General features: G+C 40.6%; 1 protein-coding gene across 1 annotated transcript in view; it reads right to left on the reverse strand.

Annotated features, from left to right (window-relative positions):
- MTR (5-methyltetrahydrofolate-homocysteine methyltransferase) overlaps positions 1-14,301 on the reverse strand; it is a 72,560-nt gene extending 58,259 nt beyond the window's left edge. Inside the window, exons 1-7 of the mRNA XM_063306396.1 lie at positions 14,215-14,301; positions 9,683-9,894; positions 5,115-5,204; positions 3,727-3,796; positions 2,212-2,304; positions 1,700-1,806; positions 753-812 (exon numbers count right to left, since the gene is read on the reverse strand). Of these exons, the coding sequence (XP_063162466.1) occupies positions 753-812; positions 1,700-1,806; positions 2,212-2,304; positions 3,727-3,796; positions 5,115-5,204; positions 9,683-9,894; positions 14,215-14,269 (687 nt within the window). The 5' untranslated portion in view covers positions 14,270-14,301. The remainder of the gene's footprint in view (positions 1-752; positions 813-1,699; positions 1,807-2,211; positions 2,305-3,726; positions 3,797-5,114; positions 5,205-9,682; positions 9,895-14,214) is intronic.
- Between the last annotated feature and the right edge of the window lie 1,057 nt (positions 14,302-15,358).

A 15,358-nucleotide genomic window follows, 5' to 3' on the forward strand; every position in this document is an offset into this window, starting at 1 on the left:
ACTGCCTGCTCTTGCACCAGGCAGACTGGCTGTTCCCAACAGGAGTAGAAGGTGGAGCAGCAGCGAACAGGAAGTCATCAATAAGATTTAGGAAGCTTTCAGCTACTATTCAAGTGCCCAGCTGGATCACAGCACATTTAGAACAGCAAACATAAAGGAAGCAGCTGGGGAGAAGAGGGGCGTTCCAAGACTCAGCAGGAACTACCCTGTGAGTTAGGGCACAGAACTGCACACTGAGCAATAATATTATTTACTTGTATTTTTAGCATGCAGATACTCTGGGCAGGAATTAAAATATTTTTGAACATGTAAAAAGCAGTCAAAGAAAAAAGCCATGTATACAGTTGCTGAGCCCACAATTCATCCTCCCAGCATTAAGCTTTATCAGCTAATGAAGCCATAACTTAGTGTGAAAATTACTCAGACTCAAGGCTGGCATCTTCCAGGAGAAGTTAATTAGGAGGCCAGACAAGAGTCTCACAATTTGGCACACTGGAATATTATTAAGGGGACATTTTCAGACTGCTATGCGTGGCAGGTCAGAAGATGATATTCTGGATCAAAGGCATTCATTTATTATCATTTACTGTTACTAGGAAGCTATAAAGCACACACTGGAAAGAGCAAGCTAACATGCAATATGTGCAGTTTCCAAAACACAGTGTTCTTGATTGGGTTAACTACGGTAGAAGAAGTGGATGTACTCTTTTTCAGAAGAACTGGATAATTCTAAGTTTAATTCTTATACTCACAAACAATGGTCTTGGTTCATATTCTTCTTCAAATAACTTCTGGAGAGCAAAGAGAGCTGCCTGTCCAATTAAAACATCACGGTAAGTTAATCTGTCATACTTTCTATACCTCAGGAAATTCTCGTTTCATAGATGTGGAAGAGAAGGGGAACAAATATCATTATGAAAGTGTGCAGCTCAGTCCTCCTCCAAATCACACATACACACAGTCAAGCAACGTATTCAAACCACAATGGAGCCTGCCAGACATTTGTAACCACAAGAAACACACTGACCTGTGTCTCCTACGGCAGGATTTATTGCAGAATAGAGCCCATGAGTCTATACAGAAACTAAATCAGGTCAGATGCCTTAATAAGACCTCAACTCAACAGTGCAGGCAGTGCAGAGAACACACAGGGACACATAAGAACATTTTGCGATATATCCCAAATTCCAATTAAAACTTCAGTCAGGCTAGAACATGAGCCTCACTGAAATCTTCGAGGCTCACAGGGAGAAGTCAAGGCACTTCCCACTTCATAAACTTTATCTCTTATGCAAAGTAGACTAAAGGTTCAGGCCTGAAGCTATTTGCTTCACTTTACTGTTATGACTTTATACAAGAATTCCAGAAAAACAGATAAAGGCAATTGTGTCCCCTTTTCCCCTTCCATTTCTAAAACCCCTTTGTAGTTAAGGGAAAAGTACATTTTTTAAATCTCACGACACAGATTTCCAAATCTGAATTTCCCACTCCATAAACCATGGGACAGCAGAACCCCCAACCTTTCATTGCTGTTAAAGAGAAGCCAAACTCTCATTTCAAATAAAAGGTTATCTGCCAGCAGAGGCTGCCCCTTATTAACATAGGCAGACAATTACTTTCTTTTCACATATCACTGGGAACAGGCGCTGTCATTACCAACTGTTTAGTAAGCTCCTAAGATTCTACTTGGAAAACTCACCTTGGCATTGGCTGTATCAAATACGGTTTCAACCAGCATGATATCTGCGCCACCATCTAAAAGACCTTTGGCTTGTTCAGTGTACGCATCTACCAATTCATCAAAAGCTGAAACAGAGCAACAGATCGTTACAACAGTGAAAAATGCACTTTCCAGTTCCAGCTGGAAATGTGACACTCAGATGCTCCATACCTGATAGATAATGAAGGAAGATAAATCTGCACTGTAATTCCTTATTGTTTGGGGTAATATAATATAGCATCTGATGGGCTGTCAGATATTTCTGAATGTTTGCTTGGCTACTTAAAAAATACTTGGAACTCTTCTAATCTGTCATTAATTATGAATTTATTAACTGTAACCAAACATGAAATAAAACTCAAGGTGAAAAATCTTTAGATTTGTTAAACGTTTTGAGTCAGTATGGCAGAATTGGAACTAAACTGACAGAAGCAGGTAAAGCCAAATTAATCATCATTCTCAGCTTTAAGATTACCAATGGAAATACTTACTAACATTCCGGTAATCAGGACTTTCCACTGACGGGGAAACAGAAAGGGTCTTGTTTGTGGGGCCCATTGCCCCAGCAACATACCTTTTACTTCCTTAACAAAGGAGAAAAGCACAGGCATAATATTTATATGACAAGCTTTGGAATGTAAGACAACGAAATGCAAAATATCTGATCTTATGGCTTCATTTGCATGTTGTAAAAGAAAACCATGACTGTCTTCCTGAGACTGGGTGATCCATTCTGACAAGACAAGTCTTGCCAGAGACTGCCTCTGAGTACAGAGGCCTACTTCTACTAATCTCCACCCACTATAATAATGACCATTGTTTTAAGGTTATAAATGAAGAAAATCCTGAAGTGAGCACCAACAACAGGGATAGGCAAACTGCGGCCCCAGAACTCTAAGCGGCCACTGAACTTTTTCTTTTAGCTCTTAGAGACCCTTTGAACGGTCCTGCCAAATTTTGATTTCCTACCATTTTCCAATAGGAAGCCCATGAAAAGAATAGCATGATCCTAAAATAAACTTACTATTTTAAGAACTAAAGAAAGCCCCAAATCTAAAGCATGAAAAAAACAGAAATTGTTGACTTTCCACATGCACATGGAGGTCCTACCTACATTGTGTTAAGACTTCACCTACTCTGATATTGTCCCCACTCCAAATCACTAAGCGTGGGTCTTGCCCAAAGTCAACATTTCTGGTATGGTGCTCTATGCTCATAGCAGCAATGTTTCTATAGGCTCTATGCTCATAGCAGGCATGTGGAGGTCTGGATAGGGAAGAACAGGCTTCACGTTAGCCTAGCAAGAGAGAGTGGCTTTAGATTTTAGGGCCTTCTGGATCTGGAGATTTTCCATTTTTAGTTCTGGATGGGGTTACATAGAATCAGTAAGCAATTTGGGGGTCTCCTGGACTCAAGCTCCTGTTTGAAGAACAGATAGCAGCCATAGCTAGGGGACCCTTTGCACAGCTTTGTGTTGTGCACCAATTGCACATCAGGACACACTGCACACCTTCACTCATGCTTTGGTCACCTCCCAAGTAGATTACTTCAATGCTCCCTACATGGGGCTGTCCTTGAAGAACCTCTGGAAACTTCAGTTGGTCCAGAATACAGTAGTGTGGGTGTGGGTGCCTTCTTATGCTCATATGACACCTTTGCTCCACAACCTGCATTTATTATTTCACACAGTAATGAAATCAGAACTTGGACCTTAGAAAATTCAGCTTGGCATGAAAAATAAAGGTAGACTCAAAAGATCAAGAACAAATTAAAATGGGTGTTGGTGCAAATACAGAAATTAAAAAGTGCTGCTAAAGTTCAGGGAGTCCCAAAATATCAGGTAGACACCAAATTAGGTAATGCTGCCTTAATTAATAGTATGTGCTTATCACACTTCATTGAAGGAAATGTCTAGTAATATGGTGATTTAAACCACAGCCAAACCTGCATTAGCAACCCTGGATAACTTGTGATACAAATGCAAATCAGTGTGCCAAGTTACTCACCCATCTCAGCAGTAACATCATCAGCTGCTTTTCGAGCTATCTGTGCTGATATTTTATTTAATCGATAAGCCTGATCAGCAGATTGGGAAACAGGTGGTGGAAAAATAAAATAAAATAAATTATCTTCATTTCTACTGCACTGACCCCTCCATTATACTTCTGCAATCAAAAGGTCTTATACACAGGCACACTTGTGATCCTAACACTATCACCTTTTCTTAATGGTTTCCATATTGTCTAGAAGGACCAACTTGCAAGAGCTAATCTTAGGACCGGAAACACAATCAAACGGAACAGAGATTATGCCAGCCCACTGTACATGGATGTTTTTTACACATTTAGGAATTTATACTTCTGAAATGAATCAGGGTGGGTGAGGACAGGACATGGGCAAAGAAGGGTTTACACACTGTGTTAAGCCAAAATGGGGTTTACATATTTCTGACTTAGTAGGATAAGTGAACTAGATCAAGAAGTAAGGCAGATACTTGAAAATAGAAGCAAAAGGTTCTGAGATTCTTGTCTACATTAGAAGAAGCGGTTAGGGAATTTGCAAACCCATGGATTATTCATTTAACACCATAATTCACAATCACCTCTAAAACAGCACTGTTACAAATAAATTTATCTCAAGGATCTGGAAAATGATGTTAGCTAAAAACACAAAACAGGATTAAAAACAGCCTTGTTGAGATGATTCATTAAAAAAAATCCCATGTCTTGGCTGCTATTCATATCAAACAACAGGATATGAAAGGTGGCACAGTCTTGCAAAGGTGCTAACATCTATCATTGCTGATATGACAGATCCGTTTGCTTTTTTCAAAGAGAAGAAAAATGATTTAACAAACAGAAAAAAAAGAACTTCACTATTCAAACTGAATTTCTTAAAGTCCTCACCCAGATAAGAGCATCTTAAAGATTAGTTTACATAAACCTACTTCAAAGCCACACTGTACAACAAGCATCAATAGTAATGGGAAAGAACAAATATCCACAGTAACAAGGTTGGAAATAACCAAGGAAAGCATTGCTGTTTTCACAATTAGGCTCCTTTGGCAAATAATCAAGTGAGACACAAGTGGCAAATGAATGGGGGATTACTGCTGCCATTAATCCTTATGGGTTCTCTGCTGTTCATCCAGTCCTAATTTGCAACGCTAAACAATCTTTTATCAAAAGCAAGCAAATCAAAACCAAGCTATCACAGACCTGATGTTCTTAGGCAAAGTTTATCTATTTCCTATGAATATAGATTCTGCTTTATAGCATCCTTCCCTTCCCAACCTAGTACAGTCTAGACATATTGGCCTCAGTTTCCATGTTTCCAAGCCAGACTGGTCAAAGGAAAGCCCAAAGTTGATGAGTAAGAAATCCAAAACTCTCACCAGATGTTCAAGGCCATAGTCAGCTTGTGCTATTTTAGTGCTGCTGAAAGTGTTTGTCTCAATGATATCAGCGCCAGAAAGCAAGTATTCCTGTAAGAAGAATAGAACAATTGAAGCTTTGAAATTCAGGTAACTGGGAATGGAAAGCATGGTACAGTGAGATACAGCCAAAGCTTGTTGAAAAATGAACTCTTTCTAGAGGAAGTATAAATGCTTCTCTAATCTTTTCTACTATAGATTTCAATTCAACTATGACCATTCCACTGTTTTTAAATGGAGTACTGGTTCCAGAGTGAAGGAGGCTTAAAGAAAAAAAGCCCTTATGAGATGTCTTGAAATGACAGCAAAGGGCAGTAGTGTTTGGAGACCAACAGAGTGAAGGCTACCAGTTTAATTTCCGAGAGGATAGTCCTAAATAATGCTAGCGTTGGGGGCATGATAGGAAATCAAAAGAGGACTTAAAGCCACCACCTAGATGCTGCTTGGGGTCTGTAGATACACATGCATCACAAAATCTCATGAGCTGAAGAACAATACAAAACAAAGTTCATCTCTAATTATTCAACAGCCAGAAAACAGAACTTGTAATCAATGGCTATTTGATAGACCAGTGTTTCTCAAGCCCAGCAACTTTAAGCTGTGTGGATTTCAACTCCCAGAATTTCCCAGTCAGCCCTGCTAAAGTTGCTGAGGTTGGGAAACACTGGAATACACTGTTGCTTTAATCAAGTCCAAAGGTATATTATCAGTGAGCAAATAACATTCTCCACCAGCTTCCTGAATGGGCTACACATAGTTAAGTTTGTCTACCATTGCTGGAAAAGTAACTAGGTATAAAATGGAACATTCTCTCTGAACACTTTTAGTTCTATTATTAATCTTTGAGTTTAGAGGAAAAGCTTTAGAAATCCTCCCGAATGCAAACTCAGCTAATGTTTTTTTTTCATTATTTGAACAGCAGGAGAGGAAAATCTACCATATATTATATAATTAAATCATAACTGAGAATGGCAAAAGCAGCAATTCCTCTTCCATATTCATGTTGCTACACTGTACAAAGAAATCTACAGTTGCATTCCTGAGTTGGAAGCTCCAATATGACTGTCTGGCTCAGTTTAAACTCCTTTGGGGGTCTTTTCCTCAGCAGCAAAGAAAAAATGAGGACAAGGGTAATTACAGCCCATTATATTTTAATCAAAATGCTACCAGGGAGAATTCCCAATTTAGATTTTCAGTGAAATTGACTGATAACTGAAAATATTTCTCTGCATACCCAATCTTTTTAAAAACCAAGGAAAGATCAATGTTTTGAAGCTTGTTTCTTTCTTTTGAAATCCCACTTCCATATGTATATGTTTTTGTGTATGCACACATGTATATTTATTCATTTATCAAATTTCTAAGGCCACAATGACTCTGAGCAACATACAATGTTAAAATCTGAAGAGAAAAATAAAAACACGACTCTCAACTCCGCACATGTGTGTGTTGTGCAGGTATAGGCATAGGCATAGCATAGGCAGTTTGGTAGTGGTCAGGGCAACAGGCTAGAAACCAGGAGTCTGTGAATTCTAGTCCCGCCTTAGGCACTGAAAGCCGGCTGGGTGACGTTGGGCCAGTCACTCTCTCTCAGCCCAGCTCACCTCACAGGGTTGCTGTTGTGGGGAAACTAGGAGGAGGAAGGAGTATTAGGTATATTCTCCACCTTGAGTTATTTATAAAAAAAATAATAAAGGCGGGATAGAAAATAAATAAATAGGTATAGGTATAGGTATAGGTATAGGTATAGGTATAGGTATAGGTATGAATGAATGAATGAATGAATGAATGAATGAATGAATGGAGAGTCAGTGTGGCATCTTGGTTAAGATTTCTTTATTTATATTTTATTTATTAAATAAATACATATAAATGGATTGATTGAAAGTTAAGATGCTGGACTAGGAGTGGGTTCTAGTCCACAGAAGCTAGTTACTTTAGGTCAGTTCCTCTCTCTCTCTCAGGGTTTTCGACTGGGAAGTTGAAAAACTGTTACAGTATCTATCCACCTGCACTGGACCAGCATAATCTTCAATGAAGAGGCCTTCATCTTGCACTGGACTGATTTGGGTTGTTATTATATACACACACACACACAATATATATACCATACACACACACATGCACACATGTACATATACATACACATACAGTACACATACACATATATATACATACATAAACATATAAAAATTCACCCCTATGGTGGTATGTGTCTTCCTCAACCTCAGGTCCTCTACCAGAAGCCTGGGAGTTGGAAGGTTCTGAGCAGTATCTTAGCTGTTCCTAGTATATATATGTGTGTGTGTGCGTGTAAGTATGGCAAAAGCATCTGAAACATGTGCCCTTCCCAAGCACAAATAAAACCCAGAACATGAATTGGGGCTGTAAATATTTGTGGACACTGGGGGTGTTATGCAATAGTAAAAAAAATATAATGCATTTGCCTGGCATCTGCAAATACATAAACAATGACTTCAGTTTCGTTAAAATTGCAACATATCTCATCACAGGAGGGAAAACCATGTCCAGTTAATTGATGTGTCTTCTCACAGATAGAAGTTGTCAGAGGACCACTTTACTGTAATCCCCCTGCTGGTGACCAACTGCCATATTAATGCATACACAAATCTCCTTTTTCAAGGAGCAGAATAACAGCATATGCAGTTCTTTTATTTACCTTGCCATAAGACATGATACATGAAGAATGCCAGACATGATACATGAAGAATGCCTGTGGTGTAGGGCTTGCTGTGGAGTAACTGCAGGCTCACTTTAGCACTCCCATCCCTGGGACACTGCAGCCCCCTGAGACACAAACTCTAACTAGACAGACAGATACCCCTCTGAGCAACTCACACCAGCAACACTGTTTGTTTGTTTGCTTTGGCTGAGAGGCCCTTCTGAAAACGCTCTTGGCCAGAAGCTGACAATGCAGCATATTCTGCCATGCCATTTGGTCAAACCATAAAGTCACTCATCAGTTGTTTTCTAGTGCCAACTCAAAGAGCTACTTTGGATTCTCTGGTGCTCTGCTTAAGCACCAACCAAGCACAAACAAAAAGGTCTGGCTCACACCCGAAGCTTTTAATGCCATGCAATTCACAAAAGATAAAGGCATTTGAATGTTTTCAAAAACACAGCCCTCAGTAAAACACTGACGATATCCCCAGTGCATGAATGTGCGTGCCTTTAAAGGCTCAAACCAGGCTGGATAAGAGTTTTGTAGCACTCATAACTTTTTAGAAATCAGAGAAACCTTTCCTCCTCCATTCCTTTTTGGCAGTGCTGTTTAAGCACCAGGGAACTACAACATGGGACAGGTTGCCAGCCCCAAACTCAGAATTTTAACAAGGGGCACCTTCACCTTCATGCACCTTCTGCATATAGAATCCCCAAGCACCACAAACACTCTGCATGGAGAGCCACTCTGGTGTGGTGGTTAAAGTGCTGGCTTAGAAACCAGGAGACCACAAGCTCTAGGCCTGCCTTAGGCATGAAAACCAGCTGGGTGACTTTGGGCCAGTCGCTCTCTCACAGGGTTGTTGTTATGTGGAAAAAAGGAGGAGAAAGTATTTTGCATGCTGCCTTCAGTCATTCAAAATAAAAGGGGGGATGTAAATCTGATCTATTCCTACAGTCCAACTGGCCTCAAAACTCCCCTCTACCCTGCCTTTCCCCATTTTAGATGCTCACGGCCAATCTCCTCTGCCACCCAGTCCTTGATTTCTTCCCTTTCAAATGGCCCTCTGAACCATGACATTCTCTTTCCAGACAATGAGTTATTCTAATATGTGCACAAAATAGCAGGCAAGCCCTTGAGTCCATTCAAAGGAGTAGATAGTCTCAAGAACTGTCCAACAGTGAAGTGAGAATCAGTACCCTGAAGACCTAATTCTGCAGTGAGTTACAAACAAGCAAACTTGTTTCCAGCAGGTGCTTGAGACAGTTTCAAGTTGCACACTATTTTGGGAGTCCGAAATGGCCAGATAACACCGTTGCCCTGATACGGATTGTAGGATTTTTCTTGTGAACAACACAGGAAGTAGTTTTTTCTAACACTTTTTACCCTTTTTCTTTCAAATCTGGGATCTTAGAGGTGCCTTTCACCAGACAGATGAATAAGAGCTAAAATTTATATGCTCTTAATGTTTTTTAGCCATTTATTCTCTTCTGAGGTTCAACAGATGCAGTATCACAAAATAGGGATTAATTCATCAATATACTTGCAAAAACAAGAGTAAAACTATGAGTGTAACCCAGTCCCGTTCAAATTAGTGGAAATGTTCTATCCATTACCATTTACTCTCCAACTCTGTTGTCTTTTTCACTGACCAAATACAAATGTGTCATAGATACTCAGCAATCGTCTTCATATGCCTCTCCCCTGCAGAACCATTTTTGAGGAAAGTGCCCATAATTGTGCTCTGTCTAGACCACCTGAATGTAGCTCTCAAGAGTTATTGCACATGTCAGAAGAATCAATAAATTCTTTTTAATACACGACTCATAGAACAAGCTGCACTCACCTTGTGAATTTTGTAGATGATATCAGGCTGAGTTATACTCAACAGGTCATTGTTTCCCTTGAGGGGTTTCAGGTGATCCTTAAATTCCTGACCTCGAAATTCCTCTTCTCTTAAGGAATATTGCTGGATCATGGTCCCCATGCCTCCATCCAAAACCATAATGCGCTCCCGAAGAATAGTTTCTATTTCTTCTTTCAGGGTTTTTTTGGCAACTGCATTATGACAATGTTTGGAAAAATCTGTATTCAAAGCAATCAGCATCTCTTCTCACAATCAATCATGGGCTCTAAAATGGATTGTGGACGTGCCGCCCTGAGTAAGGCATATCCATTAGAAGGGCAGGATGTACATTTTATATAAATAAAATATAATGATTGATATTGTTGCAACAAGAATGAGGACACAAAAGTAGCTCATGGCCTAGCTATATTCTGAAAGGGTGTTAACTTAAATGATTGAGACCCAGATCTGCTAGAACTGCAACACCTAGTATTTCCAACATAAGTGAAGGGCCCCAGATTGGAGAAGCCTTCATTTAGTGTTATTTCAAGAGGAGAAACAATGCAATTTTACTAAACACATGAATCCGGTTCAGGCACTATAGTCTGTCTACTCTACAAGCTTAAAGTAGTTTAAAATCATGTGCCGCTGATGGGTCCTATGAAATTGTGTTTGGATAAATGCAGGTTTGGAAATGTAGGCTCTCCCCTACACTTGGCCAATATCCCTGGCTTCCCTTATCTGCTGTTGCATGCCTGCTTGCAAATCACAGGCTTCTTATTGCTTCCTACTTTGCATTTTCTCCTTCATCCCTCCCTTGCCAGGAGCAATCTGAAAAAACTGTAGACAACACATTTTTTTTCTTTGCTGCAGTTGCTTGCTGCATGCATGGTAAATTTAGCCCAACAGGGGAAAGAAAACTCTTCAGATCTGGAAAAGTATGGGGTAGCTCAGAAGGCTATGGTTTCCTCTGATCTCCTGAGCTGCAAGGGAAATACAGTAGAAAACAGCAACCTAAATCTGTGCCTGCTGGTTTTGTACTAAGTTGAATTGATACCAATAAAAGAGCATATATGCAGCTCAGAGTTGAACTGTGGAGTCCTTGGTGCTCTCTGAGCTTGGTTGCCTGACCACTCAGCCCACTACAGCACAACCAACACAAGCTATAAAAAGAATAACACTGCCATACATCAGAAACATCTCAGAAACAACCAACAGACTATTACAGCCACATGGCATCACCATAGCACATAAGCCAACGAAGCTGAATTGAGTTCAACTTGCTCCCAAGTAATGTTTTTATATATTATCTATCTATCTAATAGGAGGCTCTTGGCAGCTTACAATAATAAACAAAACACTGTAATCAAAGAAGACAACTCTTACAAATGCATTAAAACATCCCAAAACTATACATGGCATCAGGTTCCAAAAGCCTTCTGGAAAAGCTGTTTTCAATTTCTTTCCAAAGGCCAATAATGTTGGAGATATTGTAGGTAGACCTCCAATAGGAGGTCATTGCAGAGGTGCCGAAGCCTTTCATGGCATAGGGCTAGATTACCTGAGGGACCATCTGTCTTCAGCTGTAACTCTCAGTCTGGTGAGACTGGGCAGAGTGGGCATGCTTTGGGCCCCACTGATTGGGCAGTGTTGTCTAGTGGGACCCAGGAAGCATGACTTCTCTGTCACATCGCCTGCCCTCTGGAATGATATCCCCCCAGAGATCCAGGTGGCTCTCACTCTGATGATGTTCAGGAAGCTAGTAAAGACCCAGCTGTTCTCCCAGACATTGGGGTAAGTTGATGGTTGAGACCCTGCTGGATAGGTATTTTTTTTGTTTGTATGGCTGTCTTTAGGGCACTTAAGAATTCTTCATTTTTTTCCATACTATATTGTTCTAAAAACAATTTAATTGTTGATTAAATAAATATATTCTGGATATTTTTCTCCAATAATTTCTGCTTCCATTTTGGCGATTACTTGAGGACACTCATTAGTTGTGAACCGATATCAACTAAAAAATGCATCAAGGACCTTTGCTTCTGTCTGACCTACATCTCTTGACTAACAAAATGAACCATGATCATCTCAAAAGAGAGATTACAATTTTTTCCTGAAGTATCATCTCAGGTCTTATCTCACATAACTAACAGAAGGGAATCACAGGCCTACAAGCAGATGTTTCTTAAACCAAAGGATTTATTGATTTATTGATAAAATGAAGTTCAGGAAAACTGAGGAAAAAAATTCAAAACCAGCATTTCATGTTTAAAGTGGAGGGGCTACTGTAAGAAAGGGACTGTTCTTTCTTCCATCCTATTTAGGGGGGAAGGAGAAAGCCAAGACATCAGTGAGACAGCAGCTTTTATAAATAGCTCCTCCAAATTCATTTATACCTATCTTTATTATCATTTTGGGGTTTATTTTTGTGCCATTTACAACTAACCCCCTTCCCCCAAGGATAATAACTGGCCATAGGGAAAAACTGACTAAAGTAATAAGATGGGGAATGCAACAAAAAATCGAAGGACAAGACTATGTTAAAGAGCAAAGGCTTCCATCCTATTTTATGCTAGAAAGTTTCTTCCAGGAAAAAATAAACTTTTTTTGGAGGAGTGTTGCTGGAGGGCTCTAATGACAGCAATGTCCTACTAGGGGTACTGCAGGAAGGCTTATGGGATAGCATTTGGGAACAGCAGTATTTCTCACTTAGCTAGCAGGTCAGAGGAGTACCAATTTGCTGTACAGGTAGTCCTCAGTAAACAGTGGTAATTGGGACTAGCAACTCCATCATTAAGTGACACAGTCATAAAGCGAAAAATCATGTGACCATGCCAACTTACAGTAACAGTTCCGGCAGTTCCAGTTGCGGCCGTTAAGTGAATCATGTGCAGTCATTAAGGACATCACATGACTATAACTTGTGACTTCTGGACGGCTTCCCCATTGACTTTGCTTGTCAGAAGCTGGCTATGAAGGTCACAAATGGCGATCATGTGACCATGGGATACTGCAAATGTCATAAATTGCACCCTGGTTGCCAAGAGCCCAAATCGCAATTGTGTGGCCGTGGAGATGCTGTGACAGCCGCAACTTCAAGGATCAGTTGTAAGTCTCCTCTTTCAGCTACGTCATAACTTTGAACAGTCACTGAACGAGTGGTCACTAAGTGAGGACTACCTGTACATACCAACAGTTTAATGCATGTATAATTCATCACAGGTACATGATGAATGTAAATTTAGTAAAACACATTTTCAAGTAGGTCTGAATGAAACTAGGACACGGAGGATATGCTCTGCCCCATTTGTCAAAATTTGAGTACCACTTTGGCCAACATCTCTGACAAAGAACAATCATGAATGGAACAGGGCAAAACCAAATTAACCACCCTTACTTGGTGGTGTGGAGTTTGTACGGTTGGGGATTTTTGCAGCATAGATGCATTAAGCCTACCGAGGATGTCCCAGGCATATCCAGGACTTGAGTCACAGCTGCTCAGACAGATGCTACCTGCTGCAGTCAGCAAGATGTGATTAAGGGAAAGATGCCTTATTCCTACTGTCCAATTAATACATGAAACCAGGGAGGGCATGGACAGCACAGGTACAATAAGCATGGATTTTTCTTTTTATGCTATTTTGGGTTCAGAGGGAGAAATCACACACTGGTTTAAGTGGTATAACCTTGTGATTTTATTCTACATGCATCACTCTGGATGGCAGTGACTTCATATAGCACTGCCTTAAGTGACAGAGACTTTAGATTTCATACAAACCGTTTAGTTGCAAACATAAAGAGCACACCAAAATATCTATCAAATTTCTTCTGTGCCTGAAGTCACCTTAAATTATAACTGGGAAAGTTCCCCAAAACTTCGTTTGTATCCAAACAACCTACCGATCTGCTTGGATCACATGCTCACACAGAAGAGTTACATGTGATTCATAAAATAAGTAGCTGACAAGCCTTATTACCTAAAGCACAGAAAGGCAGAGGGGGACTGGAAGCCGTTCGTGGCGTGTTTCACTACTAGGTTCTTGCTATCTGTTTGGTTATCATCAAGCTCGCCTTAGTCCTGTATTATTCAATATACAAGCTTCACTGCCTCGTTTTCTGAAGTCCAGTACAGCTACTTAAAGCGAGAGATACTGACCAAACGTGCATCGAAAAGCAAATCAGTACTTCTGATTTTTAATTTAATTCATCCAGGTTTGAAAAGACTTTAGTTCGCCTTCAAAAGTTCAATGAAACCCACAGAACTAAAAAAAACCAAGAAATGCCAAGCGCAATATAACTGAAGGACTAAAGTTCATTGAGCCTACGGTCTGAGTACATCACAGTAGTAAGTCTCCTCCCGACACAGAATACCCTAAGTAAGGAAGAAAAAAACTAAATAGCCCATCTAGGAGGACACGGAGTTCAGCGGAACACACGCGCTCCGCGATTCCCAGACCAAGAAACAGCAAAGTTAGAAGCGTTGCACCCTGCAAGCCATCGGGACCTCACAAATGCCGCCTGGAAACACGCACCGTGCGATTCCTGGCTACTCCGCTGCTCAGCCAACTCGTCAATCGTGGGCGACATCCTTTCCCAACAACACCCTTCGAAAATCAGAACCGGAGAATTTCAGCTCCCTGGCTAGAATGGCTGGCGATACGGCAAGGAAAGCGCCTGCGTGCACGTCACTACCTGCGCAGGCGCAGACGGTTCTTCTTTAGAGTACAACGGTGTTGCCCGCGTCGGAAAGTTACCTTGATCTGAGTGTTGCAACGAGGGTGGCGTGGAAGTGGTGTGTTGGAAGCGCTACCTTTGAACGGCTGTGTGTTCGTTTAATTTTTTTCCAGTTATTAAACATGTTCTGTTTCCAGGTTTCCGTTGTATTTCCAGAAGTCTTATCTCATGCTGTTTATTTTTGGACACTTTTGTTTCCTAAACCAAACTTACGGGACGATGATAGAAACATACAGCGGGCTCTTCTATATTTGTATAACTTTGCAAAACAAAAACACCATTTGGGAGGGCGATTAGAATCAAGACTCAGACTCTGGCAATCCTTTTTTAGATTTAATCCTGTAGGGGAGTAAGGCGTAAGGAAGGAAATTTAAATCCCTCAGAAGGAGGAATCTTGTTTTATTTGGTGCTTTACCTGCCCTAATAACAGAAGCCTTCGGGGGTCAGTCTGCAGGCATTCTGGAATGGTTTTCTCTGCAGCCGGAGCCAGCCCATTTCCTTTGCAGGGTTCTCCCTCCACACCAAATCTGGTCCCAGTCGGTTCGGTTTTGGGGGAGTTGGCTGGGGAATTCTGGAGTTGGGAGTCCATAAAGTTGCCAAGGTTGGAAAATGCTGGTTTAGAGAAAAGGGTTCAAATCTGGTTGTGGCTATTGTCTTATTAACTGTCACATCCAAAATATATTTTAAAACACATGATGCAGAGAAGATAAGGTTTTTTATTAAGTGACTTTGCTAAGTTCTAACCATGCCTTATTGACAGAGGAATCTCAGCCACTCTGCCACTACTTGTAACATCTAGGTTGCACAAGAGGAATCAACTGGGTGAATGCTGATAAAAAAGGGACTAGCTATGTCACTCATTGCAGAAAGTCAGGATTTAATAAACAATTCCCTGAGTTCAGACATTGCACTAGGCCACATACAAGAAACCACATAATAGCT

Source organism: Candoia aspera, chromosome 1 (assembly GCF_035149785.1).
Source record: "Candoia aspera isolate rCanAsp1 chromosome 1, rCanAsp1.hap2, whole genome shotgun sequence".
In the NCBI taxonomy this organism is placed as follows: domain Eukaryota; kingdom Metazoa; phylum Chordata; class Lepidosauria; order Squamata; family Boidae; genus Candoia; species Candoia aspera.